Source organism: Colossoma macropomum, unplaced genomic scaffold, assembly GCF_904425465.1.
Source record: "Colossoma macropomum unplaced genomic scaffold, Colossoma_macropomum, whole genome shotgun sequence".
NCBI lineage: Eukaryota > Metazoa > Chordata > Actinopteri > Characiformes > Serrasalmidae > Colossoma > Colossoma macropomum.
This window is the reverse complement of record NW_023494788.1, coordinates 9,493,637-9,521,407: the sequence shown is the minus strand read 5'-3', so window position 1 is coordinate 9,521,407 and position 27,771 is coordinate 9,493,637. Positions and strand designations below refer to the sequence as shown.

General features: G+C 39.5%; 2 protein-coding genes across 3 annotated transcripts in view; one reads left to right on the top strand and one right to left on the bottom strand.

Moving 5' to 3' along the window:
- immp2l (inner mitochondrial membrane peptidase subunit 2) overlaps positions 1 to 27,771 on the bottom strand; it is a 146,117-nt gene that overhangs the window by 14,686 nt on the left and 103,660 nt on the right. The window lies entirely within an intron of this gene.
- On the top strand, positions 436 to 15,239 carry lrrn3a (leucine rich repeat neuronal 3a). The gene is given in 3 exon segments (XM_036568284.1): positions 436 to 656; positions 12,315 to 12,833; positions 12,835 to 15,239. Coding segments are annotated over 2 exon segments (2,097 nt in total). The 5' UTR covers positions 436 to 656; positions 12,315 to 12,644; the 3' UTR covers positions 14,743 to 15,239.

The following is a 27,771-nucleotide window of genomic DNA, read 5'->3' as shown; positions in this document are numbered from 1 at the left end:
AGAGAGAAAGAAAGAAAAAGAGCAGGAGAGGGAGAGATTGGGGAGAGGGAGAGAGAGAGAGAGAAAGAGCAAGAGAGAGAGAAAGAAAGAAAAAGAGCAGGAGAGGGAGAGATTGGGGAGAGGGAGAGAGAGAGAGAGAAAGAGCAAGAGAGACAGAGATTGGGGAGAGGGAGGGAGAGAGAGAGAGAGAGAGAAAGAAAAAGAGCAAGAGAGACAGAGAGAGAGAGAAAGAAAGAAAAAGAGCAGGAGAGGGAGAGATTGGGGAGAGGGAGAGAGAGAGAGAGAGAGAGAGAGAGAGAGAGAGAGAGAGAGAGAGAGAGAAAGAGCAAGAGAGACAGAGATTGGGGGGAGAGAGAGAGAGAGAGACAGAGAGAGAGAGAGAGAGCAAGAGAGACGGAGATTGGGGAGAGGGAGAGAGAGAGAGAGAGAGAGAGAGAGAGAGAGAGAGAGAGAGAGAGAGGATGAATAGCTGAGCTAACCGCTCTCTCTCTCATTCTGAGTGAAGTGCTGAGGCCGGTGGATTGTACCTCTGTCTGTTTCTCTCTGCTGATCACAGAAGGCTCTGAGTGTTTCTCTGGTTTGTGACTGCAGTGAAAGGCGGAATACGTTTCACTCGTCTCTCTCCGGCGCGCGGAGGACGCTTCTCTCTGTCGGCGGTAAGCTCAGCTCCCCTCATATGACTCATGGCTTTCGTATGTGATGAGGGTGTTTGAACAGTGTGGCAATGCAGAGGCGCTTCAGCGAGGATTCTGAATCTGAGCCAGAGGAAAACGGCACAGCGTCTGCTTTTACGACGCGTACGCGGTCTCCTCTCGCGCTCGACGTCTTTAAAAGCTTTGCGGTAAGCTTTTCTTTAGCGTTTGGTCAGCCTGAAGACGTGGTGTGAGGCAATGACATAATGACTAGCAGTCAGATACACTCCACAGGTATTATGAAGGAGAGAAATTACAGCGGGGGATAATGAGATGGGCTTTTTTCTGGGGGAGACATGTACAGCTTTAAAACTCACTCAGGAAGATTTCAGATTTTATGCTGAAGGAATACGACTCAAGAGTTTTAGCATAAAGGGTCCACAGTGGCATTCACACACGTACATCATTTCCATATGAATAAAATATGACATCAACACAAAAATAAATAAAGCAAAAGACAAATTAAACCAAGTAAATTCAGTGCAGTAGTTTTTTCCACTGAGGAGTGATGTCAGTAGTCAACAGTATGAAATTCAGTTAAGCTCATTGTTGCTGTAAATGGTAATGGTACAGAAAACAACCGAAATGCTAATGGAAAGCAATAAAACAACAACAAGAAAACATCCTTACCTCCTTAAAATTTCAGGCTTATAATTACAGGCTTATTGTTCAGTAATTACATGGACTATGATGCAAACAGAGTTATTCTTAAGTTATGGAAGAAATAGATGTTAATATATGTCAATGTTGAGGTTACTGATTTATTCCAAGTCATTTTGGCCCATTCATGATGAAATGCTCACCATGTAAATCTTGCATTTTCAAACAGTGTAAAAAAAAAAAATTAAAAGACAAAAATGATTCACTTTTTATCTGACAGTGACAATATGCAGCACACCCACAGCACACAAGACACAAGACTCATCTCAGAGAAATCTTTTCATCTTCCACCACTCTTTCAGAGGTCCCTCAGTGTTAAATGCTAACGTCCGTTTGTACCTGCATTGGTCATCATTGGTCAAACTGAATTGAGGCATGACACAGTGCAGCACGGTGTTTACAGCTCACAAATGTTCTCACGCTCTCCATGTGAACCCTTCTAATGAAGACTTTAGTGCACGCTTGCGCAATAAAGGTTTCCTAAATGGTTCTTATCTTGGAGGTGAAGAAAAAGCTCATTTTAATTACTACAGAATCTTTATCTGTGGAGGCTCTTTGACCTTAAAAACCGCAAAACAAATTGACATCTTAAAAATGATTTTAAATTTAGTTAATATATCTTATATCTCATTATGAAACTGCAGTCAGACTATTGTAAGATTAACTTATTTCTAGACATTTTCACTTGTTTTAATTTTAAAATGTTCCTTTTCTAATGCTTAAAACAATCTGCATTATGTTTTGAAACAAGCACAATTATCTGCCAATAGAATAAGATTATTGCTCTAATAAAATGACTTAAAATCTAAACATAAGTTCAATAATCCTATAATATCCTTATAACAATAATAATGATTATTATTACATTGTTATAATATTCTAACAGTAAATATTAGATATTAGATATAGTGACTAAATACAGCTGTAGCTTCAGCAGTGCAGGCTGACTCTACAAACTGTACACGGTTCTCCTCCTGCTGCCAATAGCAACCACACTCGATACATCCGACAAATGGAGCATGCCTGCTACTTCCTGACCAGCCCGCCGCCCTCTTCTGCTCTCCTCTTCTGCCCTTTTCCTGGATGGCAGAACGAATGTGGCACGGTAGCGGTGAAGCACATTTGCATGAAACTAAACAGTCTGGTGTTTCCCTGAGCTCTGTTTAATGTCCGTTACTGCGGGGAATAGCTGGAGGCACCGTGCTGCTGTAGTGAGACTCTGTCCTGCACGTTACAGTCCTCAGCAGGTCTGGAGTGCAACTGTAAAGTTGTTGATTTCTAGATACACGCGGCTAAAGAGCCAATTTAGCATAAGGTCTGATTTAAAGGATGTATGTAGAATTTGGCTTTTATTGACGTTCATTGTTTAGAGATACAATAAGAAGCCGCACTTCATCACAGTTATATTTTTTCAGGTTTCTATTGTTTTCTGTTGTTTTTTTGTTTGATAGATAGATAGATAGATAGATAGACAGACAGACAGACAGATACATAGATAGACAGACAGACAGACACACATATAGATAGATAGATGATATATAGATAGATTAACAGATAGATAGACAGATAGATAGACAGATAGATAGACAGATAGACAGATAGATAGACAGACAGATTGATAGACAGACAGACAGACAGACACAAATAGACAGATAGATAGATAGATAGATAGATAGATAGACAGACAGACAGATAGATAGATAGATAGATAGATAGATAGATAGATATAACATACTTCTTGTGCAAAATGTTCACACAGTGTACACAAAGGACAGCTGTTGCACTGAAATGACCTAAAAAAATGCATATGTGATACAACAGCGGCAATCTGTATCTCCAAAATGATAACTCTGAGAGGCAAAATCATTCTCAGCTTGAACAAGCTAAAGTAACACATCATATTCAGTAATTTTAGACCACCTCTATTGGCCCATTCATCATGGGACTCATGCATGTCCAGTACAAAAGTTAAGAGACCACCTTTCATTTCTAGAATTTTCTAGTCAAAACAGCCATTAAGTACAAGTTATTCATTTTTCAGTGTCAATAAAAAAGCAAAAAATATTTAACCGAGGGTTACACAGAAGCCTTCACAACTAAATAGAATTTCACATTTTTCAGTATTTAGTGTGTCCACTCTTTGACTTTATTACAGTCTTAGTAGTTGGTTGCATTTTCTATTTCTCATAATCCAAATAATCCCAAACACATTCAGTGATGCTGAGGTCTGGACTCTGGGGTGGTCAGTCCATTGCTCGGAGAATGCCAGCAGCTTCATTTGATTTGCAGTGTTTTTATTTTTGGTCTATTTGCTTTTTCTTAAGTAAGAGCTTCTTGACGGCTACGCATCCTTTCAGACTCATAGCGATGAGTCATCTTCTCACAGTGGAAAGATGGACAGAAACACCTGTGGATTTATTTTCAGATCTAAAGCAGCTTGATTTTCTCCTCTCTCAAAGATAAAAGCTTTAAGTGCTGTGACGGGGACAGGTTTGGTGTCTACCAGGTCTTGCATGGCTGTTATGAGTCCCATTTTCTCTCTTAATCTTATTATTTTGAACTCCAGTTTTGGAAATTTTGTTTTTTCACTTATTTTCCTTTGACTTCCTTCTTCCTCATACAAGTGGATTATCTTCTATCTAATCTCCTGAGAAATGTCTCCTGAAAAATGAATAACTTGTACTTAATTGCTGTTTTCACTGGAAAAAAATGACATTTTTGCACAGTCCTGTACTGTATTCTTCCTCAAAAATCGCAAGATTGACTGATTACTTGCTTTCATGATGAATCTCATTAATTTATTTTATTTATCTTTGGAGCTACATTGACTGCCTCAATAGCTGCAGTACTGTTTATCTGATAGGGGTCTTCCAGGGCTGTGAGGAGCCCCATTTTCTTTTAATTTTTTAATATATTTTTTTGTTTTGAAAACACCCGTTTATTCACCTATTTTTATGCAACTAGATTGTGTTATATCTAATCAGCTCAGAAATATCTCCTGGCCGTCTTTCATGGAAATTAAATAAATGAACGGTGGTCTCTGGCTTGCACAGTTACCGTATTTAAACAACAAACGGTGTTTAAAAAAAATAAAGGAAGAACAAAAAGTTATGAGGTGACAACAGATATACAGGCAAGCTAGAAGCCAAAGGGTTACAGAGGCATCTTAAATAGAAGCTCAGCTTACATAAGCATCTCTAGAAACAAAGCTGATCACTAAGTATATCCATACACACACAGCACATTTACTGATTAAAACCTGTAAAACATGAGGGAGTGAGAGAGAGAGAAAGGCGACAGAGAGTACCGTCTTCCTACAGAACACTCTGTTCTTCATATTCACATACAGTGAGGAGTGAAGTGCTTTGGTAGCAGGTGATAAAAGGCTGGAGATGAGAGACGACAGAAACACTACAGAATGGACTGCAGATGATCTACAAGCCTGAAACAGAGGTGAATAATAGCAGGCAGAAATAGTTGAAATATCCACAGGGATTCTGTCAGCAGTAGTGAAGTGTAATTAATTGCGCCGGTGCTGTTCATTCGCAAGCAGAGCAGAGCAGGTGAGAGCGGAGGGACTTTATTTATACCTGCTTTACTGCTACCTGCATCCGCGCTGGCTCTTTACTCATTCCAAGCTACATCTAAACGTGGAGTAACCAACTAAAGCCAAAAACAAACCCCTCTTAAACCCTAATATATCCTAAAACACAAACACTAAAAGGAGTGTAAAAAATGCATCAGTGCATCACGAAGCACAATCTGAGGGTAATGATTTCACGGCATTGGTTTTGTAATATTAGAATCAAGTATAATTAATATTATTTTCAAGTATGCATGCACATTTTTGGCCAATATAACATTATTGGCTATTTCTAATGATAATATCAGCTATAAAAAAGAATGCATCAATAATAAAACAAGTAGTTTCACCAGTCACATTTGTGCAGTAACTGTATTTTTTTTTTAATTAATTCTGAATCGTACCAAAATGACTGATTTACACCAGAGTGGTGCACTTTAAATGTCAGGAGGCACTGAGCCATTTCTTAAAGAATGGCAATGGAAATGAATGTGAGGTCAGAGATTTACAAGCAAGACACTGTGCTACAGGACTGATATTGATACAATTCAATAACACGATATCTTCCAAATATGTAAGGTCATAACATTAATATATAATATTTCTGATAGCATGGATAAAATCAATTAATTAGCATTGATAAAGTTAATAAGTTACCATTAAAAAAGTGAATGAATCCATGCTACCTGAATGCTGGTCCTTTATGCTAAAAGAATGTCTTCCAAACCCGACATACAGTCGTATGTAAAAGTTTGGGTGCCCCTGGTCAAATGATGTTTTGTTGATTTTCTAAGTGAGAATAAGTCAACACATCCTGCACAGGGAACAAACACAAATACGGCGATTCTAGTGCACAATTTCTATTTATTGCCGAGTTTGAACGTTTGGGACAGTAATTGTGTATTAAGATGTGCAGAAGTGTGTCCTCTGTAGAGGATGTATTAACTTACTTTCACTTAGAAAATCAGTAAAACGTGATTTGACCGGGGTGCACAGACTTCTTCACAGCTTGTTTTGAATGGACTGATTTGTTCTGATTTCTTCTCTTACAATTACACCAAAAAGAATGTTACATTTTATCCTTAAACTTATTCTTTTGTAAAAATGTACAATTTATTTTATTTTTTAGTGGATTTTAAACTGTTCTTTCAAAACAATCTGAAGCTCCCAGTAAATGAACCATATTGATATACAGTTTACTGCCAGGTTGGATAAATAAATAAAATATGCACCAAAAAAAAAAACAAAATTAAAAGCAAACTAGGTTTAAATCAACACGGCTAATTTGTGTTATATCTTGGACTGTCTATCTCTTATTTTACTAAATATATCACTTAGAATAAAAAGAAATTTAATGGTTTCATGGATACATCACTCTACTATGCTAACAGTACAGAAATAAGATTTGTTCATAGGGCTGTAACAGACACCACCGCCAGGTGATATCAGTGATATCTAACATTGCTGAAGTGTCTCAGAAATGCTTTGTGACCTAATAAGCAAAGACTGCTAATGGAGGAAGAATGAATAGCTATGTCTGTAATTACTGATGTAATACTGTAGTGTCAATGCTGAAGAATGGCCTGGCTCCAAGAAGACGCTAATAGGAGCTGATGATGTACAACAAGAGTTTATTAGCAAGAAATGAAAGCATATCTGACGGCTATGTCTACAACACTTTTGCAAACAAGACACATTAATGGCATTAGAGTTTTACATGTAAAGAACTTGAATGCAGCAGTATAACACTATAAGCCTAAATCAAGTGCTCATTAGGGTGCTCAAGCTGCATTTGTAGGTTTTGTTTACCCTTTATTGTGAGTTTCTTTTACCTTTTTACCAGATTGAAAAACATATGATATGAGCATTATCTGCATTTCATGCATTGTACAGATGGTATCCAGGATCTGACTGTTAACTGTAATGTGTTTAATTTATTGGGTGCTTCAGCTTCAGAATGATTTGAAAAAACAGTTTTAAATTAGGGATCAAATTAGGGCCAATTCTTCTGACTGATAACCGACCATCACTGGTCAATGATTTCATTAAAGTGGCCAGTCTCAAATCAAGGACACATCCCATCAGCACACCAGTTACAAGAAGGGCAGTTCTGGGTCTAACAGCTGACTGGATAATCCACGTTCTAAGCCATTATGAAATACTTCATATATCCACACATCAACTGAATTCTTTATTAATGCACTGAGATATTACAAAGTGGTCAATGTACAAACTGTGAAACATAAAATTGACAGATGGAAGCAGGAATCAGTGAATTAAACATTAAACATTCCCTACATAACAGCCCGGTCTTGTTTAAACTGAAGATGATGACTAGTGTTCATGATTATATGGCAAAAAACTAAAATATATAATGATGTGCTACTGAAAGTTCAGTATTCCAAAGCTTTAAAGTCACATTTACACTCATTACTAATCATACTTAGTTAAAACAAACATAAATACCTTGACCAGAGCAGCTTTGGCTCAGTGTTCCTCAGTAGCTCTCAAAAGCCACCACCGCTCACCATGTCCTTCTCTGTAACTTTGCACAGCCATGTGATTTCCTCACTTACTCTCGGAGAACATGGAGGAAACAGTTGTCTGTCTTATCTCTTTACTTTTAATGTGGTACACTTGTAGTTGTGCTACTGTCCTCTCTATAAGTGGTCACTACTGACCACTTTAGCAGTATGCTTCATTTTTTAGTAGGCCAGTCTGGTGGAAAAATGTCCTCATGCATATGATTCAAAAATGTTCTTCAACTTGAATAATAAATAGGAAATAGGAATGCTTGTTTATTGGAATTGAAATAAAATAAAATTTTATTTTCACAGAATTAGTCAAATAATTGCTCATTTAATTGCTCATTTATGGGCTCGTGGTTAGTCGGTTATTCATTTATACTGCTATCTTAAATCCATAAAAAAGTTTTCTTTCAGAAAAAATGTTTCCCGTCTGATTAAAATTTACTATTAGAGATGGCACGATACCACTGTCCAATACCGATACTGATCGGCTGATAATGATACTGATCTGATATTTCTTCTTTAAAAACGACTTGGCTTTATTAAGCTTATGCTATCATGCTCAAACACTCTACTAACCCACAGGAAGAAATATACAGCTACCAACATGACATTTTAGGCTGAATTTATTAAAGGAATGAATCTGATTCATTCTTTTTTTCCCCCCTGATATCCCATCCAGCATTTTCTGCTGATATCTTATACATAGTATCAGATCACTGTCACCACTAGTTACAATGCTGTAAGGCTCCCTTGTAATTTTAAGAGAAGAAAAGAGAACAAAAGAGTGAGCTGAAAAAAGATGGTTCTTCAAGGGTTCTTTAGTTAAGATTTAGTAAAGGTTTTATATAGAAACATGAACACTCAAAGAACCCTTTGCAGGATTAAAGCGTTCTTTGCATAGTGAAACGCTTCTTCACATTGATGGAAAATCTGCTGTAGATGGTTCTATATAGAACCTTTTTGAAAAGGTTTCTATATGGCACCAAACAGGGCTCTTCTATTGTAACAAGCTTGACAAGTTTAATAATAGAAGAACCCTTTTTGGAGCTATACAGAACCCTTTTCAAAAGGTTTCACAGTTCATTCTCCATCAGTCTGAAGAACCCTTTTGCGATGGGTTCTTTGACTGTTCATGGTTCTATTTAGAACAATTTTCTTTACTAAAGAACCCTTGAAGAACCATCTTTTTTTAAGTGTATATCAGGTCAGTAAGACTTTTTTATCACAGCACTGCCCAAACTCTGATTCAATAACTTCATTAATGCTATATTGAATATCACCTGATAGTGTGATATGTTCAGAAAATATTGTGATATTTTATTTGACCAATCCCAGCGAGCTCTTCACAGGGGTCGGTAGTTTTTGTTTGCTTCAATAACGGCCCAAAGCCACCACTGCGATCCATTTACTATTCACTTCACCGGTGCAAGTGGTAGCGTGCATTTTCCTCCTGTTTACGATCCCCAAGCCTTCTGACAAGAAACCCAATTACCCGCCGTGATTTACTCACGTCAAGAAAAACAGAAAACAGGAGTGGGAGCTTCAGCTTGGGCAAAATGTCATCTTAACGTGAAAGAGTGTCACCTCCAATCCTCTACATTCATGTGCCACACACACACACACACACACACACACTTGGCTCCTACTGCTCACCCAGACATGCGGCGGAGGTAGGCTTCTCACTCCAGCCTTGTGAATAAAACATAGCGAAGTGGGGTTGCTTTATGTGCTGTCTGTTGAATTAGGGGCTCAGAGGAAAGTGGAGACCCTGGATTTTGAGAAGTGCTTTTCTCTGACAGAAGAAACTATAAATGTTTAACTATGAATCTGGTATAGTGCTGTATATCATGGACTATAAATCTTTAAGATATACAGTAGTCGCATTGCGTGGCAGTGTGGATGTAAAGGTGCATGTGAAAATGCTGACATCACTCTGCATTAGACTGTTGTCAAACAACACTTCCTCCTTAACAGCAGACGTCTCTCGAGCATCGATTATTTAGGGTTTTTGTGGTTAGATAATGTGCAGATTATCCCTTTTGGTTGTTAGATAATGTGTATGAAGTGCAGAGTGGCATAAAGATAACTAGAACTGAGCTGTTGCCTTTTATCCAAAGATCCTAATGAAATGCAACCCAAAAAGTCCCATCAATCTACAACATTTACTGCATGTTCACAGAGAACTCCCCCCTACTCAGATCCCCATTTCAGCTAACGGCGTGAGCACAGCTGAGCAGAACGGTTAGGGAAAGCTCTCAGAACCGAAGCATTTGCAAGCAGGAACTAATTCAATTAGTGTGTGAACCTTGGAGGAGCAAAGGCTTTAAACAGGAGAGAAAAACAGAAATATACACAGAGTATGTGTTGTGCTTTGTCACCCTGACGTTCTCTTCAAAGTGCACTAATCTGTAAGCGTACCGAAGAGATCGCACTTCTACAGTATATGTACTTACAACTGGAGTGTTTCTTGCCTGTTATATATGTGAACACATGCAAAAACAATACACAATCTCATTACTAGTCCAAAGGCCTGGGACATCTGACTGTTTGCCTACATGTGCCGTTAACCACATTTCAGCAATAATAACAACAACTGAAATTTACAAAGGGAGACCAGCCACATTGTGAGAGCTCCTGGTCCATAAGCTGTGCATGGATTAAAGCAGGTCTCTCCTTTAAACAGATGGCTGTACAGGGGGAAAAAAAGGAAAAAAAAGACCTTGTTTCCCACCTGCCCATGTTGACTCGTTGCCACAGTCAGATTAATGTATGCATACTGTCATACAGGGGGGGCTCTTTGCAAAGCTGCTCCTGTAGCAATACCGACAGCTTCATCTAACATCGCCCTGGAGTGCTACGGCTTCTGCTCTCAAGGTTACAAATTAATCAAAACATCAATACACGGCGCCAAAGCAGGCGAAGGTACATTGTACTCACACCTGGAGGAGCTCTCATTCACTTCCTTCTGCATAATGCAACTGGACCAAACACTAGGGACTTCACCAAGGAATCTGCTCCTGTTTTGAAACAGGTTATGTGCTATTTCCTGCAGGTGAATGCAGCATGTCTTTGTGATCATCAGCCATTTAAGCAGGTGTTCAGTTTATCTCTGTTCAGCTTCAGTAGCATGCCTCGATACACTTGATGTCATCTCTAACAAGACAACGTGATAATAGATGGGACAAGGTCTGAATTAAAACCCTGATTATTTACCACCACAAGCAGTACTAACTTGCCATGCCCAATGGCAGGTGTCACAGCCTAGACAACCACAGTGGTTATTACTGAGACCGATGATGTGAAATAATTGCCTCTCAGATCATTCAGCTGCCTTTGATGACTATATGTACCAAGATAAACAATTCTGCTACTCACTAGACCAGAACCGCTTGCAATTATTAACTGAACTGGGATGGCATTTGACTCAGAACTCAGGGTGTCACATACTGACGCGCAACACAAACAGATAAGTCAGGCAGAATGAATCGTACACATTTTGGTAAATAATCTACATTATACTGGAGTGGCATGAATAGATTTCTTTTTAAAGGGGGCTTTATTGGTGTGTAAGAGAGCCAGCTATGAAGCATTATGCCTCAAAGACATCGCTATAGTGAGGTCGACACTAAACAAACTTAAACGCAGCAAATTTTCTGAGCACAGTCTCTATTTATTGGCTGACGTTAACATATTTAGGGAAAAAAAAGATAACATTTAAAATGTGCCATAACTTTTGCACTGGCCACATTTTTTCCAACATGTTAAATTCAGCAAATAAGCAGTAACTGTTTATTTGTTCATTCAAATGGGCAAAGGGGTTTCTTTGCTTATTAAAATGTGCAAAAGTGGGTTCTTTGTATAGGATGTTTTATTTAACTTACTTTGACTTATTATTTGTCAACTTATTTTCACTTAGAAATTCAACAAAATTAAATTTGACCAGGGGTGCCAAAACTTTTACGACTATATAGTAGCCTGTGCTAGGAGCAGGGCAAAGCTGTGGCAGAGTTATTACCAATGGTGGCATGTAGCCGTTTAAGTGTTGCCTTGGTGACAGCAGCTGTCAGATATTAGTGAAAGGAGAGCTTTTTCAGTTTCATTTGGTAAAAGGCACAAAGATGCAAGAATTCAGGGTCTTTGGGTTTATTCTGTATTGTAACAGCGCAAGTTGGATTACATTGTTTCACTGGAAATGGTGACTATTCCATTGTTATTGTGATAAATTCCATATGTGCTTATCTGAGCATATCATTGATGTCATCAGTACATAAAGGATGCTCATCAAATGTTTTTCACTACGAAGACAGCATAATTGGTCCTATTTAACTCGAAACAGTGTGGTGTACCATGCATTGAATGTTGAATATATTTTCAAGTATGATGTTATATTTTTGTGGTATCACCCACCTCTACACTGAAGGACTTTTTCTTCCCTTTGTACAGCCAGAAATCTGGTGGGGCCTAGCTTTCAAGTGAGGAGGCCAAGCAGCCCTTAGCTATAGCCCTTATATACTACATTCACATGAATCAAAGAACTAGGTATACTGAGTATAGAAATATTAGTATTTCCCCCATATATAATTCCCATTTTAGCTGAGCTTCAGACAACAATAATTATCTTAGCTATTTTAATATGATGCAAGAAAGGTCAGTGGCGAGATGATATATGAGAGTACACAAGGTCAAAGCAGTCATGATTCATATTTTGACTGGAAGGGGGAAAAAAAGCAATAAAAATCTCACTAAGCCTCAATATGTTTCAATATTCTTAAATGCCAATACCGCTCAGTCTCCCCCATAATGTGACATTGTATTCATTACATTTCTCCTGTCTCCTATTTTCTGCAGATGGAAATTGATGTGTGTGACTGATTGAGGATAATAACGATGGCAGACACAGTGATACATCCCCTGCAGAAACCTGAGCTCCCCGTCACTCCCCAAAGGATACACTGACCTTCACATATGCAGCCAGCTTGACAACCTCACACCAGGTAAACTGAAAGGTTGCTCCTCGCTGCCAAGGACAACACGGAAAGAAATCAGTACATTGGGGACCTGGCAGAAGCAGAAAAACAAACCTGTTGACGCACTAACAAATGTTACTGTATTTGTGAAGTTAGTGCTAACTCCACACTCCGTAAGGACTAATTACTCGCTGAGGAGAAGGAGGCCAAGATGAAAGAGCCGCTCTTTGTGGTTTGTCTGTTAGCAGGACTGGCATTGAATGGCTCTGTTCATTCGTCTGAGCGGACTGTGGCATGCCCCAAGCTGTGCAAGTGTGGAATCCGACCCTGGTTCTCTCCGTCATCCCTTTACATGGAGGCTCCAACCGTGGACTGCAATGATCTGGGACTTCTTTCTCTTTCCAGAAACATTACCTTCGGACACCCAGGTGCTACTGTTACAGAGCAACAGCATTGCCAAGATTGACAAACCTCTGAATTACTTGGTTAACTTAACCGAAGTTGACCTCTCTCAAAACAACATAACTACTCTTAGTGACATCTATGTAGGTCACCTTCCTCAGCTCGTGTCCTTGCATTTGGAGGAAAACTGGATAAGCAACCTCCATGATAACTGTTTTGCACACCTGCCAAACCTTCAGGAGCTCTATGTCAATCATAACCTACTCTCCTTGATCAGTCCTGGGGCTTTTCATGGCCTCAGCAACCTCCTGAGGCTCCATCTCAACTCAAACCAACTAAAGGAGATCAGGCAAGAGTGGTTTCACGCACTTAGCCAACTAGAGATTTTGATGATAGGGGAAAATCCAATTGCCCAAATACAAGATATGAATTTCCAGCCTCTTAGCAATCTCCGCAGTCTTGTACTAGCCAGAATGAACCTTACTGAAATTCCGGACAATGCTCTGGTTGGTCTAAATAAATTGGAGAGCATCTCATTCTATGACAACAAGTTTGCAATAGTGCCCCAAGTTGCCCTTAGAAAGGTCCAAAGCCTCAAGTTTTTGGACCTCAATAAGAATCCCATTGAGAGAATCCGTCGAGGTGATTTTGTGGACATGATTCACATGAAAGAGTTAGGCATCAACAGCATGCCAGAGTTAGTTTCGATAGATGGCTTTGCGGTCACCAACCTGCCCGAGCTAACAAAGATTGAAGCGACCAACAATCCCAGGCTGTCCTACATCCATCCCAATGCTTTCTATAAGCTGCCCAGGCTTGAGACACTGATGCTGAACAGTAATGCCCTCAGTGCACTTCATCATGTTACAGTGGAGTCCTTGCCCAGCCTCCGGGAAGTAAGCTTGCACTCAAATCCAATCTACTGTGACTGTGTTGTCCGCTGGATCAATATGAACAAGACCAAGATCCGCTTCATGGAGCCCGAGGCCCTGTTATGCACGGGGCCTCCGGAATTTGAAGGTCACCATGTCAGACACGTGCACTTCCGTGAAATGATGGACACCTGCCTCCCAGTTATCTCTCCAGAAAGCCTTCCAGAACACATCAGCGTGACCAGTGGACGCTCAGTGTCCTTCCACTGCAGGGCGTTTGCAGAACCCGAACCGGAGATCTACTGGGTGACCCCTTCAGGAGAAAAGATCCTACCAAGAATGGCTTCAAGCAAGTATTTCATGCATCCTGAGGGAACCTTTGACATATACGACATTTCGGAGAAAGAGGCAGGCCAGTACACCTGCGTGGCGCACAATCTCATAGGGGCAGACATGAGATCTGTTTCAGTGGCCGTGAACGGGTACTATCCAGAACCTTCAAATACTTCTTTACATGTACAAATCGATGTGATACGACCACATTCTCTAAAGATCTCTTGGGTACCCCCTAAAAGCAGCTTTGTGTCAAATATCATGTGGTCCACTTCCTCTGTCTCAAACCGCCATTCCTTACGATTCACAGCACGTGTGCCATCAGATGTAAAAGTGTTCAATCTCACACACTTGCACCCGCTGACACAGTATGAGGTATGTGTAGAAATTACAGACTTGCAAAAAGGCCATTTAAAGAACTGTATAAATGTCAGTACAACAGAGCAAGCTGTTTCAGGGTGTAAATCGGACAAGAGTGGAGCGGTAATGGTCAATGCCATTGGTCTGCTTTTGATTGTATCTGCTGTAACCTGTTCGCTTATCTACATGTCTGTGAAGAGTGATCATATGTACAGAAAGTTAAGTGATCAACCACCAATAGAAACACCACATGGTCCTAACTCCTGCCCCTCTCCCAGTCTCACACAGCTGTGCAGGTCTGAAGTGAACGCCACAGCAATAGACTTAAACACCACCAACTAAGGGACGCATCTAGGTAAATAAAATGGGATACAATGGACACAAAACTGTATGCCTGACTATCCCACTGTTTTGCCTTTGAGTGAAACTGCTGGATCCCTACAGAATGCCGAATCTGGGAGGCATTCAGGGGTTGTAGTCCCGGAACATTTTGTGACATTGACATTGTCTCCACTCAACGCCTCCTTTAGTGTAAATGTCACACAAAGGCATCAATATGGTCCAGAATGGGCTGCCTGAAGAGAGCTGTTCCTTCAAGCAGGATCAAGGCACGGAACATCAAAGGTCGTGGTTCGGATGCCTGACTGATCACATTTAACGCAAAGCCATAGTGGCTTTTGTTTCTATTGTGGGCTTGTAGCAATACTCTCTGTTTGGTTTCAGTGGGAAAGTAAACTAAGTAATCTTTATGATGGACTATGTTTATAGAGTAGATCACAACACTATACAGAACATGATGTATGACACTTTGTGACAAAATACATTTATAATGAAAACTACAACTTTGTGTTCTTATTATGAGCCTCACACAACAAGCATGAACATGTAAACATAGGTGAGATATTTGAATGGAAAAATCAGTGGCTTTCTGAGTCATTCAGGCCTCTTTCATTACAGTGGTGGTGATAATGACCAGGGGTCCAAAACTACCAGCACACCTATCTATGTAATGATGGTAACTAACAAGTTCTGATGAAAAAATATGTTTTCTTTTGGGTACTGTTTTGCCTTACAATGCCATACATGCACCTCTCTGAAGATCTCAGGAAGATCGTTAAAAAAACAAAACAAAACCCTGAATGTCAGGCCAAAATCTTATCATCGTCTCACTTTCATTTATATAGCGCCTTTCCCATGCTCAAGAATGCTTTCCAATCAGAAAGTATTTACATAGTATACATAACACAGAACACATACACACACACATTCCACGGTTCCCACAGTTAGCAGGGAAGACTTTACTGACCATGGTATAAAGTCATTTAGGAGGCCCGGGAGGAGTCTTTAGCCGTGGGGAAAGTCTCACACCGCAACCACGGTGCCTCACACAGGAGGCCGGCCCAGGGAGCCTCGAAGGCCGAAAATTGGCCATGAAGGGGAAGCATTTTCCTGCAGCCGAACACCGTCAGTCCAGGCAGCCTCATAGCAGCGTCACCCAAGTGGCCGGCCCAGACGGCAACATTGCTGTCATTGATGTAGCGTCACTTAGGCAGCCAGACTGAGAGGCCTCGTATATGTGGCATAGTGCTGCTCATGCAGCTGAAAACCACTGGTCCAGGTAGCCCCACTACTGCAGTGCAGCGTCAACCAAGCAGCACCAAACCCAGGCTGTGATATCACATCGATCAGGTCCCCAGTCCAGAAAGACTCGTAGCCGTGAAACAGCGTCTCTCAAGCAGACAATCCAGGCTGCATCATAGCTTTGGCATAGTTATGTAAAGTGACAGCTATATTGCGCAAGTGTTCTTACAGCACAGCATGCACACATGTGTGTAAAAGCTGCCATTATTAATGTCTGAGGCATCAGGCAGCATATTCATAACTATTTCTTGTTAGAACTGTCTGTGAGAAGCTTTTAGAGCCATTAAATTCTTCAGACATCTGGTTCTTACACCAGCACCGTGACTACAAGTTTCTCAAAAATTGTGAATTTTTCATTAAACCACTCTGAATGACTTTGTTTGTATCTTAACAGTTTAATTATGCAAAAAGTTACATGTTATCATGATGATAAAGTGACTCTGTTTAGCATTTGTTGCGGTACACATTAGTTAGTTTTTGACATGACTTATGCATTGGTGCAACCAAATTTAGTAAAAGGATAGTTTGAAACTAATAAGTGTTAAATAAGGACTCATAAGACTTTCTGCACAAACTTCAGAACAAACTTATGCACTCTGGAACAACCAAGTACTGGCCCCTTTTAAAACACAGATTCAGTAGCCTGCCAGAAATTCCATGCTTGCCTGAAAAACTCATCACAGATATTTGCCCACCACCATTTTAACACCACATGGGATAAACAGCTTTTAGTGTACAACACAATTACAGTGGGTGCCCTTGAAGGCGGTGGTTTTAACACTGCTCCCATTGTTGTGGCGTTATTCACAGTGGCATGCCTGGCTGATGATTGGGGATGTACAATAGTGGAGGAGGTAGGAGGGAGTTGCAAGGGGGGGGAGGGAGAATCACAAAACTGATTGACTTTGAATTGCATTATATTCTTTTTCATTAAAAATCCAATATGAATTCCCAAACGCTAAACTCCCACAGGTGATGAATCGCCGTCACAATGCGAATGATGCGGGGGATTTATCAGGCCGACGTAGCTATATATCATCGGAGGGGTTTCAGCACCACGGACAGGGCTTTTAGAGCTCAGCCATTTGTCACAGACACGGGAGCTAAAATATGAGTCATTAGAGCAGCAGGTAGTGGATAGGTCAGCAGGAACACGCTGAAACTGGACTCGCCTTCCAACCGTGACCCTGCTGAGGTGGGTCACCCATTACGGGCACAGCTCAGCGGCTCCAGCTCTCATCTGTCAGAGATCACATTGAGCATGGGCAGGGCAGGGGAACGAGTCAAAAAGGCAGTGTGGCGCAGGAAACATTTCCAGTTCAGGCTCTTTCCTTGGTAAGTGGTGCTGGCTTGTGGTGTTTCTACCCACATTGAACTACTGAGTGTTGCCTTAAACGACTCCTGATACCATTCCATAACATCATCAAGCACACAACTAAAGCTGACCTGAATCAGAGGGAAAAAAACGTCTGGTGTGAATAAAAATGTTGGTATCTTACTGTGTGCATATCAAACTTAAAGGACCTACAGAATTAAAACCCACCTTTCTTTGCTTTTTTGCAAGCATACCATTCACTCTCCACTCGACCCAGTCAATTTTCATATACGTAAACTAAGCTGCAAAAACGGCCCATTTTGAATTGACAGTTTTTGTGACGTCACAACACATTCAAATACATCCACCTCTACAGGTTATAGCAGTTTAGCCCTGCTTACTAATGTTGAAGTGATATGACATGTTTTAGCCTGGACTACGTTTTGAAATCAGTCACCATACAGGGCAGCCAATTAGAACAGAGGTCATTTACATAGATCATTTTTAAAGGGCCCAAAGCCTGCATGTTTAGTGTATTTGTTTAACTTAAGCAGTTATGTGGGTTTATGCATCAAAAACAGACATAATTAATTTTACATGCATATTTTCCAACGTCTCTTTATCCCTTACCATTAAACAGGCTGCTTTAGCTACTACACCTTAAAGACTAATACATAATTGAGCTCTGTTCTGAATGGTTGCCCTGTATAATGCCTCAGACAAAAAGAAATCCAGGCTGAAACACTCCTTATAACTTCAGTGTGAATGGGTAGGGCTAAACTGCTGTAGACTGAGTAGATGTATGTTTGTAAATACACTGTTTTTGAGACATCAGAAAACAATAATTCAAAATGTGCTGTTTTTGCAACTTAATTGCTGTATACAGGCAGTATGGACTGGGGAGTCAACAGCATGATTTTAAGCTTCAACAATGTGTACAACCTACACCAAACTCTTATTTTATGTAAAAAGCAAGGAAAATGATATGCACCCTTTAAAGGTACAGAAACAAAAACAGCCCATATATTTCTAAGGGATAAAATGGTCATGCAAAAATGATTTTTGGTACATATACACACAAACACAACCTAAGTGGGCCTCAAGAGGAAAATAACTAAATACAAGAAAATGTAGGATATGGGCCCTTTAAATCATTTGCATTGCTTTAGCTTTAGCACATGCCTTAATAAAATCTGTCAGAAATCTGCTACTCAGCAGTTCATCATACCATAAGCATAAACAAAAATACCATAAGGCTATGCGGTCTGGGGAATAAACCACAGCTCCCTAACAGACTGAAAAAATCTGCAGTCTATGAGCGAGCACACTCTTGAAGAACGAGGCAGACTGGCGAACACTGGCCTCATCTACAGACTATTAATCTACTTACTATTAATTTCATAACCACATGTTCTAGTCATTAATATGCCGCACTGTGAGTACATGAAGATATACTAGCATTTAAATCATCAGAACCACTTAGGAGCTGGAAATATGTAAATAGAGAAGCTCTTTGATGGTATTAGAACCATTCATTCTGATTTTTTCTTACTTAAGGTGATACAAGGTTGGTCAAATATGGAGTTTTACGCTTAAGTGCATAAATGGATTACAATAATAACACAGTATTTGAGGCAGCCAATGTAGCTACATAGATGAATCACAAAAAAGAAATAAATAATAAGTAAAAATTACGATTTTTGAGGAAGGGTGCAGTACAGTACTGTGCAAAAATGTATTCCATTTCCAGGCAAAACAACCATTAAGTACAAGTTATTCATTTTCAGGAGAGATTTCTGAGGAGATCAGATATAAGATCATCCATCTGTATGAAGAGAAAGTCAAAAGAAAATACATGGATAAACAGGACTTCCCAAAACTAGAGTTCAAGAAAATGGGACTCCTAACAACCATGCAAGACCTGGTTGACCAACAAAACTGTCCCCATCAGATAAACAGCTTTTGTCTTTGAGAGAGAGGAGAAAATCAAGCTGCTTCAGATCTGAAAAATCCACAGGTGTTTCTGTCCATCCTTCCACTGTGAGAAGACAACTCAGTGCTATGAGTCTGAAAGGATGTGTAGCCGTCAAGAAGAAGGAAACAGACAAAAAGAAGCAAATCAAACAAAGAAACTGCTGGTGTTCTCAGAGTGTGTTTGGGATTACTTGGATGGTGAGAAGCAGAAAATTCAACCAACTTCTAAGACTGAACTTTGGAGGTGTGTAAAAATATCCCTCTTTATTTCTTTGAACAACTGAAACCAAGTCTCCTAAAAAAGCTGTAATAACAGCAAAGAGTGGACATACCAAATACTGAAAAATGCATATATTTAATTATTGAAGTGTGTAACTTTCTGTTAAATGGGTTTTCTGTTGTTTTTCCTGATGCTGAAAAATAACTTGTACTTAATGGCTGTTTTCACTGTAAATTAAACAAATGAAGGGTCTCTGCTTTTTCACAGTACTGTATATGATTTAAAACATTAGTGTGGACACCTCTCATATATCCAAAACAATCATACTGTGATATACAGCATTTCTTAGTATTGCAGTAGTGACAAGACTTTATTATGGGCCCAAATTGACTGGTACCCAGAGCTGAAAGCCAAGACCAAGGGAGGGGACACTTATGACATTTATGTAGTTTTATACACCAAAAAACAGTCATAATGCATTTTTAACAGGATCATTTCCATCCTCTCTTCATCCCTTAGAATGACTGTTTTTGTTACTATGCCTTTAAGACTAATACATGCAAATAAGCTCTAATTTGATTGCCTGTATTGCACCTCATTCAAGACACAGTCCAGGCTGAAGCACTCCTTATAACTTCTGTGTGAATGGGCGGGGCTAAGCGACTGTAGGCTGAATAGGTGGATTTGTGTAAACTATTCAAATCAGGCTGCTTCTGCAGCTTAGTCTGCATATATGGACTGTAGGGGAGGGAACTGTGTGCTTTGAAACTTTAACAGTGTTTACACCCCACATCAAACACTTATACTTAAAAAAAGGGAGGAAAATTAGGTCTTCCAGGATATGGGCCCTTCAAAAATAAAACCACTGAAACGTTTCAGTAATCCCTTAGTAGCAGAACCCCTGGGTGTCATACAATTATCCCCTCTGACTCCTCTGTTCAGAGTGGTCATATTATTCTGCCGTTGAGGAATTAAGCCTCACAGATATCAGTGAGAAACAGCAGGGCTTGAACTTGCTGAACTGTTTTGTGTCCTGCTAATAATAAGGACAGCTAACTCAAGTTTTCATGAAGCGAGCATTCTTGAAGAATAACTTACACCTTCATTTCCATGCTGGAATCTGGACACAGCTGGAAATCCACTATCCTACTGGTTTATCGAACATTCTTAACATGTATCACTGAGAGAGAGAGAGGGGGGGAGAGAGAGGTAAACACAGGACTCTTGATATTAATGCCCTTCATGAGATCCACACTGCCTGCAGTCAATCTTTAGAATAGAAACTCCTGCGCTGCCCTTTTCCGAGCAGCATTGGAAGCCCAGTGCTTAACGCTCCACTGGGATTGCACATTTTGTAATGAATAATTTACCTATTCCTAATGACCCTGTAAGCCGGTTCGTTTAAGCGGCGCTCTCGCTCTGAGTGAGGTGATTAGAGCCGGGAGCCAAGGTGAGAGAGCTAGATTAGAGAAAATTACCACAGTTCAGACAAAGGTTACTGCAAGCTGTTTGGCAGGAGAGAGTGAACTATCATCCGTAACAGACCAAAAAGTACACTTTGGTAGGAATTACCATGAAACTGACTGCTCTGGATTAAGGCTGTGGAAAGTGAAGCAACAATTTCAATAAACTATTGAAAAATGAAAAAATGAACCTACAAAACAGTCTCAAATTATAAAACGATCACCTAGAGCCTGCAAGCTTGAAATGTTTTGAAATGATTTGGCAAGTGTTTAATGAGTAATTCATTAATTTCAATTAATAATCATTTTTAAATCTTGTATATCCATTTTTGTTGTTTTTCAGTTTTTGGCACACTTTGAAATGCCTGTTGTCCTTTACATTGTGTGTAAATTTCATGATGATTGGACCAAAAGAAAAGGCCCAAAATGACTTGGAAAAAAGTCTGATTCCATTGACTTACATGAAAAGTAAAGTATGTTTTTTCTTCCTCCTGTAAAGTTACCATTTTGGAGAATAACAGCAGCGAGATTATATATACACACACATACAAACCCACACACATTTTACAACCTGAGTCAGTCAGCATTAACTCATCCAGTATTATTATTTGTTTATTGAAGACAATATAAATATATGTGTCACTGTAGAAATACTGTGTAGAAAAACCCTCTGAATCACCAACTAGGTGTACACTGAGAACTATACTGATCTAAATCAACACAAACAAGTAGAAGTCCATAAAAAATGCACATCATATAATATTGTAAATACAATACCTGTCATCTCAAACAAAATGCTTTTTTATTCATGTTGCATGAAAATCACTTTCGGATTAGTATAACAAGCAGAATACAGTATGGAAACTCACTCTTCAGTGTGCATAATTCAAGGCACTACTTATAATGGAATTTTTGCTAAGAGTAGAAAAACAAAGCATTTTCATTTTTATTTAGAAGTGCAGGCTTTTCTAAATATCTCCAGTAAGTCAGTAAAAAGAGAACTTTCCTCTGAGATTTCTGTAATGCACAACAGCATGTTTTATTGATGGCATAACGTCCATTTAAAGTGTCTGAAAAGTGAAGCCTTTCAAACTCAAGAATGAACAAAAATCCTGATGGACAGTGAATGAATATTTCATGCCAGAAAATACTACCAAGAGCAGAAAATGAAAATGTATCTAGTGCCATAAGAGTCAATGAGCAAGATGGGGATAGAGGCCCGTCACAGCGATGAGATCAAACTGTACACAACCTTAAAAACAAACACAAAACACTGAACAAAACTCTAAACTTATATTGATGTTACAATCACTCGGGTAGCCAGATATAAATTTGTATTACTTTTTCGGCAGTTTGTATGAACTTTTTGCAAGTTGCTTGTCGAAAAAAGTTTTATTAAACATATGACACATGATCTTATGCAAGAGTTTTATATAAGTGTAAAAATGAACATGGATATTCGAATACGCCTGTTTTCAAGGGAAAAAGGATACGTTTTTGTCATTTTCTTTCCCTCTCAAAGCAAATAGCCCTCTCCATCCTCTCATCAGCTAAACACTGTATAGGGGTGCACACATCTTTTTCTAGGCACTGTTCCCATAATAGAGATATACTCCATGCTCCTCTTCACATAATAACACTATACATCATTCCATTTGCCTGTAAAAACGTGCTTCACACTCTGCTCCCTCTAATACGGCCCATTCCTCTCCTGCGCTGCACCTGGATACGTCTGCGTTGTTTAAGAAACATTATATAATTCATCTCTGTCTGTATGCTCCACTCTCTCGCTTCAGACCGAAGTCTGATATCCCTTCTTCACCTTATAAAGTGTCTAATTTTGTACGTTTCACAAGTTCAGTGATGCTAGAGAATAAACTTACTTCCTTAATTCGAGATTCAAGGCACACAGTCTTTAAAAGGGAGTTTTTGTAGTTTGGAGTATTTGAAGCTGACAGCATTTTAGGAATCATCAGTTTGGGAAAATAAAGTCCAAAATCTTTGGACTGCTGTTATAGAAGAACCACTTCTGGTTCCAAAAAGAACTGTTCAGTGGAGGCCTCTTTAAAGGGACGCCCCACCAAAATGAAAAATGTAACCGTTGCTGCATCTGCTGTAAACATGTCTACTCGAACTGAAGTGGTGCTGCCATAGTCTCTATAGTATGGAACTCCAGAGAGGCCTTGAGCTGTTGTTACAATTTTCCAGATTGTTATCTTAGTTAATTGCCTTGCGATCTCAAGATAGCAACTTGGTTATCTTGAGATCATAAGAGTTAACTCGTTATCTCAAGACAACAACTATATCTTGAGATGACAAGATAGTTAGCTTGTTATCTCAAGACTACAACTTTATCTTGTGACGACAAGAGAGTTAGCTTGTTATCTCAAGACAACTTTTATCTTGAAATCACAAGATAGTTAACTCGTTATCTCAAGACAACTTTATCTTAAGATCACAAGAAAGTTAACTCGTTATCTCAAGACAACAGCTTTATCTTGAGATCACAAGATAGTTAGCTTGTTATCTCAAGATAAGAACTTTATCTTGAGATAACAAGATAGTTAACTTATTATCTCAAGAAAACAACTATCTTGAGATGACAAGATAGTTAACTTGTTATCTCAAGACAACTTTTATCCTGAAATCACAAGATAGTTAACTTGTTATCTCAAGACAACTTTATCTTGAGATTACAAGACAGTTAACTCGTTATCTCAAGACAACAGCTTTATCTTGAGATCACAAGACAGTTAACTTGTTATCTCAAGATAAGAACTTTATCTTGAGATAACAAGACAGTTAACTCATTATCTCAAGAAAACAACTTTATCCTGAGATCACAAGACAGTTAGCTCATTATCTCAAGATAAGAACTTTATCTTGAGATCACAAGACAGTTAACTTGTTATCTCAAGAAAACAACTTTATCTTGGCATCACAAGACAGTTAACTTGTTGTCGTAAGACAACAACTTTGTTTTCTTGAGATCACAAGACAGTTAACACGTTATCTCAAGACAACAACTTTATCTTAAAGTCACAAGATAGTTAACTTGTTATCTCAATATAACAATCCAGAAAATTATAACTACCTCATGGCCTCTCCGGACTTCTGTACTATAGTGCAATTTTCCAGTTTAAAAACTAGGAAAACCTCCTTCTGATGACGTGTCTTGAAGGTGGAAGGGGGGCTGTTTGGGTTTTTGGCTAGCTAGCTAACATTACTGTTAGGATGTTGAATCTCTCATAGCAATTGTATAACTAATGCTAATGCTGGCCTGGTTGTATATGTTAGCATATAGATCAGGCTAGCAGTTAAGATGGGTTGACACCACAGGGATTTGCAATAATTGTATGCTGTACTTGTTTAATGCATTCTGGGTATTGTAGTGAAAAACATAAAACTGATATAAAATCATGAATGCTGTCAATTTGAGTGGCCTAACGCTGCATATACATACATTCTAAAACATTACATACCATGACAAATAACATTAAACTCTAGTTTAGGCTGGAATGCCCTTTTAGAGAATTCAATGAAACCACTGGATCAGAAGGTAACATAAGAGGTTCTTCTAGGTAACTACTTCTAAGAACAGGACATTTTCAAGGATGTAGGTTTGTTTTGGTTTATTCAAGATGAACTATTATGAATTATTCAATAACTACCATAAAACCTATGTGTAAGTTATGTAGTTACGACAATGAAGAACTGAAGTGCGGCTTGAACATGGGTCCTTAGAGTTTAAAGGGTTAACTCTCTGCCCTCAGCACGATTCCTCCACAGCACGATGCCTCAAACTTTAACTCGGTTGCAAAAAAAGTCTCTGCGTGAGTGGCGCAGACAGGAGGCCAGCTCTCGTTGAGCGATGCTGACCACCTGAGCTCTAAAGTGCTGCTCCAAAGCTGACGTCCGCCAGATCTCACCTACAGATGGCCGAGGCCTCTGTGCAGCAGCCCACATCAGTCACAGCTACAAATACACTCACAGCATGCCATCAGGAACCTTTCTCTGCATAAACACACACTTTCCAGGCCAAGGTCTGTCACACGCAGGGCTGACTTCTTGAAATAGATCAAACTATCATCTATCAACTTTCCTGAAATATAAAGACATTTCAAAGGAAAATATATGTTTTAAATACTATAAATAAAGTTGACTAAACTTTCCCCCACTTTTGCCGAATGTAGCTGCTTTTTTAATCTAGTTTTGCACTGGAGCTACAAGGCTAATGCAGCTAACAAGTAACAGATGTAACAGAGGTTTTTTTCATAATGCTTCGTTTGGAGTGTGCCTCTGAAAAACCTCCGTTTGGAGAGCCCTAAACACTTCGCCCTAATCCTCTATCTCAACCAAAATTGGGACATCCTACGCCTAGGCGCGAACATGCAAAATGGAGGGCTAAGGGCCAAGTGGTAGGGGCGAGGGGTGAAATGAGATTGGGCCCAAGACTGAACTTTGGAGGTGTAGAAAAACATCCCTGCAGATTTCTTTGAAAAACTAAAAGCAAGTCCCCTGAAAAAGAATGGAAGCTGTAATAAAGACAAAGTGTGGATACAGTAAATACTTAATGATATTATTTTCAGTTGTTGAGAGTCTGTGTAATTTTCTGTTAAAAATATATGTTTTCTGCTTTTATCTTGATGCTGTTAATTGCATACTTGTACTTAAAGGCCCATGTTGCCTGGAAATGAACTTTTGTACACTACTGTACATTAACTAGAAATGTCCAAAAAACTTGCCTCAAACTGTGTCATAAACCACAGTGTGTTTCATGTTACCTAACAACTCTGCAGTTTGAGCCACGTTTACGCTTCCCGTAAGCTTCCATTACATTAGCTACATTAGCTACATTAGCCAGTGCAATACTTAAAAAGCACTCTTCAGACACCGAACATGTCTTGTCTGCTCAACGACAACCAGGACACGAGGACAACTTTGTCCACTCGATTTCATGCCGAACCATTACTTTAAATAAGTCAAGACCTTGGTGTACAGGATGTCTGAAAAACGGGTCCATGTCCACAGTTGGTTTCTTACACTGTGGGTTTAAAACTGAACATACATCTAAAGTTCCATGCCACCAACACCCAAACGTAACATGAATATTACAGTATCATTCTACCAAATTAATTATTGATGAAATATCAAACAGTGTGCACACCTAATGTCGTAATGGCTCACGGTGCCCATTTCCTGCACCCATGGAACCAGCAATTTATAGCAAATCGATAAGGTCCGGATATGCAGCAGTGATGCTAAGGGGAGCGGGAGATATTAGTAGGTCTTTAACATGAGGACCTTGGGAGCACATTAGCAGGAGCATTAGCATATATAGATCCAGTGGCACTACTACCTCCACTCAGCGCAACAGAGTGCCATTGGCATGCTGTATCATTACAAAGTGACATTTGTCCATTAGCGTTTACCACTAAGCGGTAAAAGGCACTGCTGCTGTTGTGGTAAGGGCAGCCTCTGAGGTATTGATTAAGCTGTGAAGGTTAGTATGTGTATATACAGTGGTGCCTGAAAGTTTGTGAACCCTTTAGAATTTTCTATATTTCTGTGTAAATTTGATCTAAAACCTCAGCAGATTTCACACAAGTCCTAAAGGACTTTAAAGAGAACCAAATTAAAACAAATAAGACAAAAAATATTAAACTTAGTCATTTGTTTCTTGAGGAAAATGATCCAATATTACATATATGTGAGTGGCAAAAGTATGTGAACCTTTGATTTCAGTATCTGGTGTGACTCTCTTGTGCAGCTGGTAACGGTTATTTAGTCCTGCACATCGGCTTGTTGGAATTTTAGCCCATTCCTCCTAACAAAACAGCTTCAACTCTGTTATGTTGGTGGATTTCCTCTCATGAACTGCTTGCTTCAGGTCCTTCCACAACATTTCTATAGGATTTAGGTCAGGACTTTGACTTGGCCATTCCAAAACATTAACTCTACTCTTCTTTAACCATTCTTGGAACGACTTGTGTGCTTAGGGTCGTTGTCTTGCTGCATGACCCACGTTCTCTTGAGTTTCAGCTCACAGACAGATGTCCTGACAATTTCCTTTAGAATTTGCTTGTGTAATTCAGAGTTCATTGTTCCATCAATGATGGCGAGCCGTCCTGGCCCAGATGCAGCAAAACAGGCCCAAACCATGATGTTACCACCACCATGTTTCACAGATGGAATAAGGTTTTTATGCTGTAGTGCAGCATTTTCCAAACATAATGCTTCTCATTTAAACCAAAATGATCTAATTTGGTCTCATCCAAAATATTGTTCCAATAGGCTTCTGGCATGTCCATGTGATCTTTAGCAAACTGCAGACAAGCAGCAATGTTCTTTTTGGAGAGCAGCGGCTTACTTCTTGCAACCCTGCCATGCATACCATTGTTGTTCAGTGTTCTCCTGATGATGAACATTAACATTAGCTACTGTGAAACAGGCCTTTAGCTGCTTAGAAGTTTCCCCGGGTTTCTTTGTGACCTCACGGACTATTACCCACCTTGCTCTTGGTGTAGTCTTTGTTGGTCGACCACTCCTGGGGAACAGTGGTCTTGAATTTCCTCCATTTGTACACAGTCTCTCTGTGGACTGTGGGTTGGTGAAGTCCAAACTCTTTAATGATGGTTTTGTAACCTTTTCCAGCCTGATGAGCATCAACAACTCTTCTTCTGAGGTCCTCAGAAATCTCCTTTGTTCGTGCAATGATACACTTCCACAAACGTGTTGTGAAGATCAGACTGTGATAG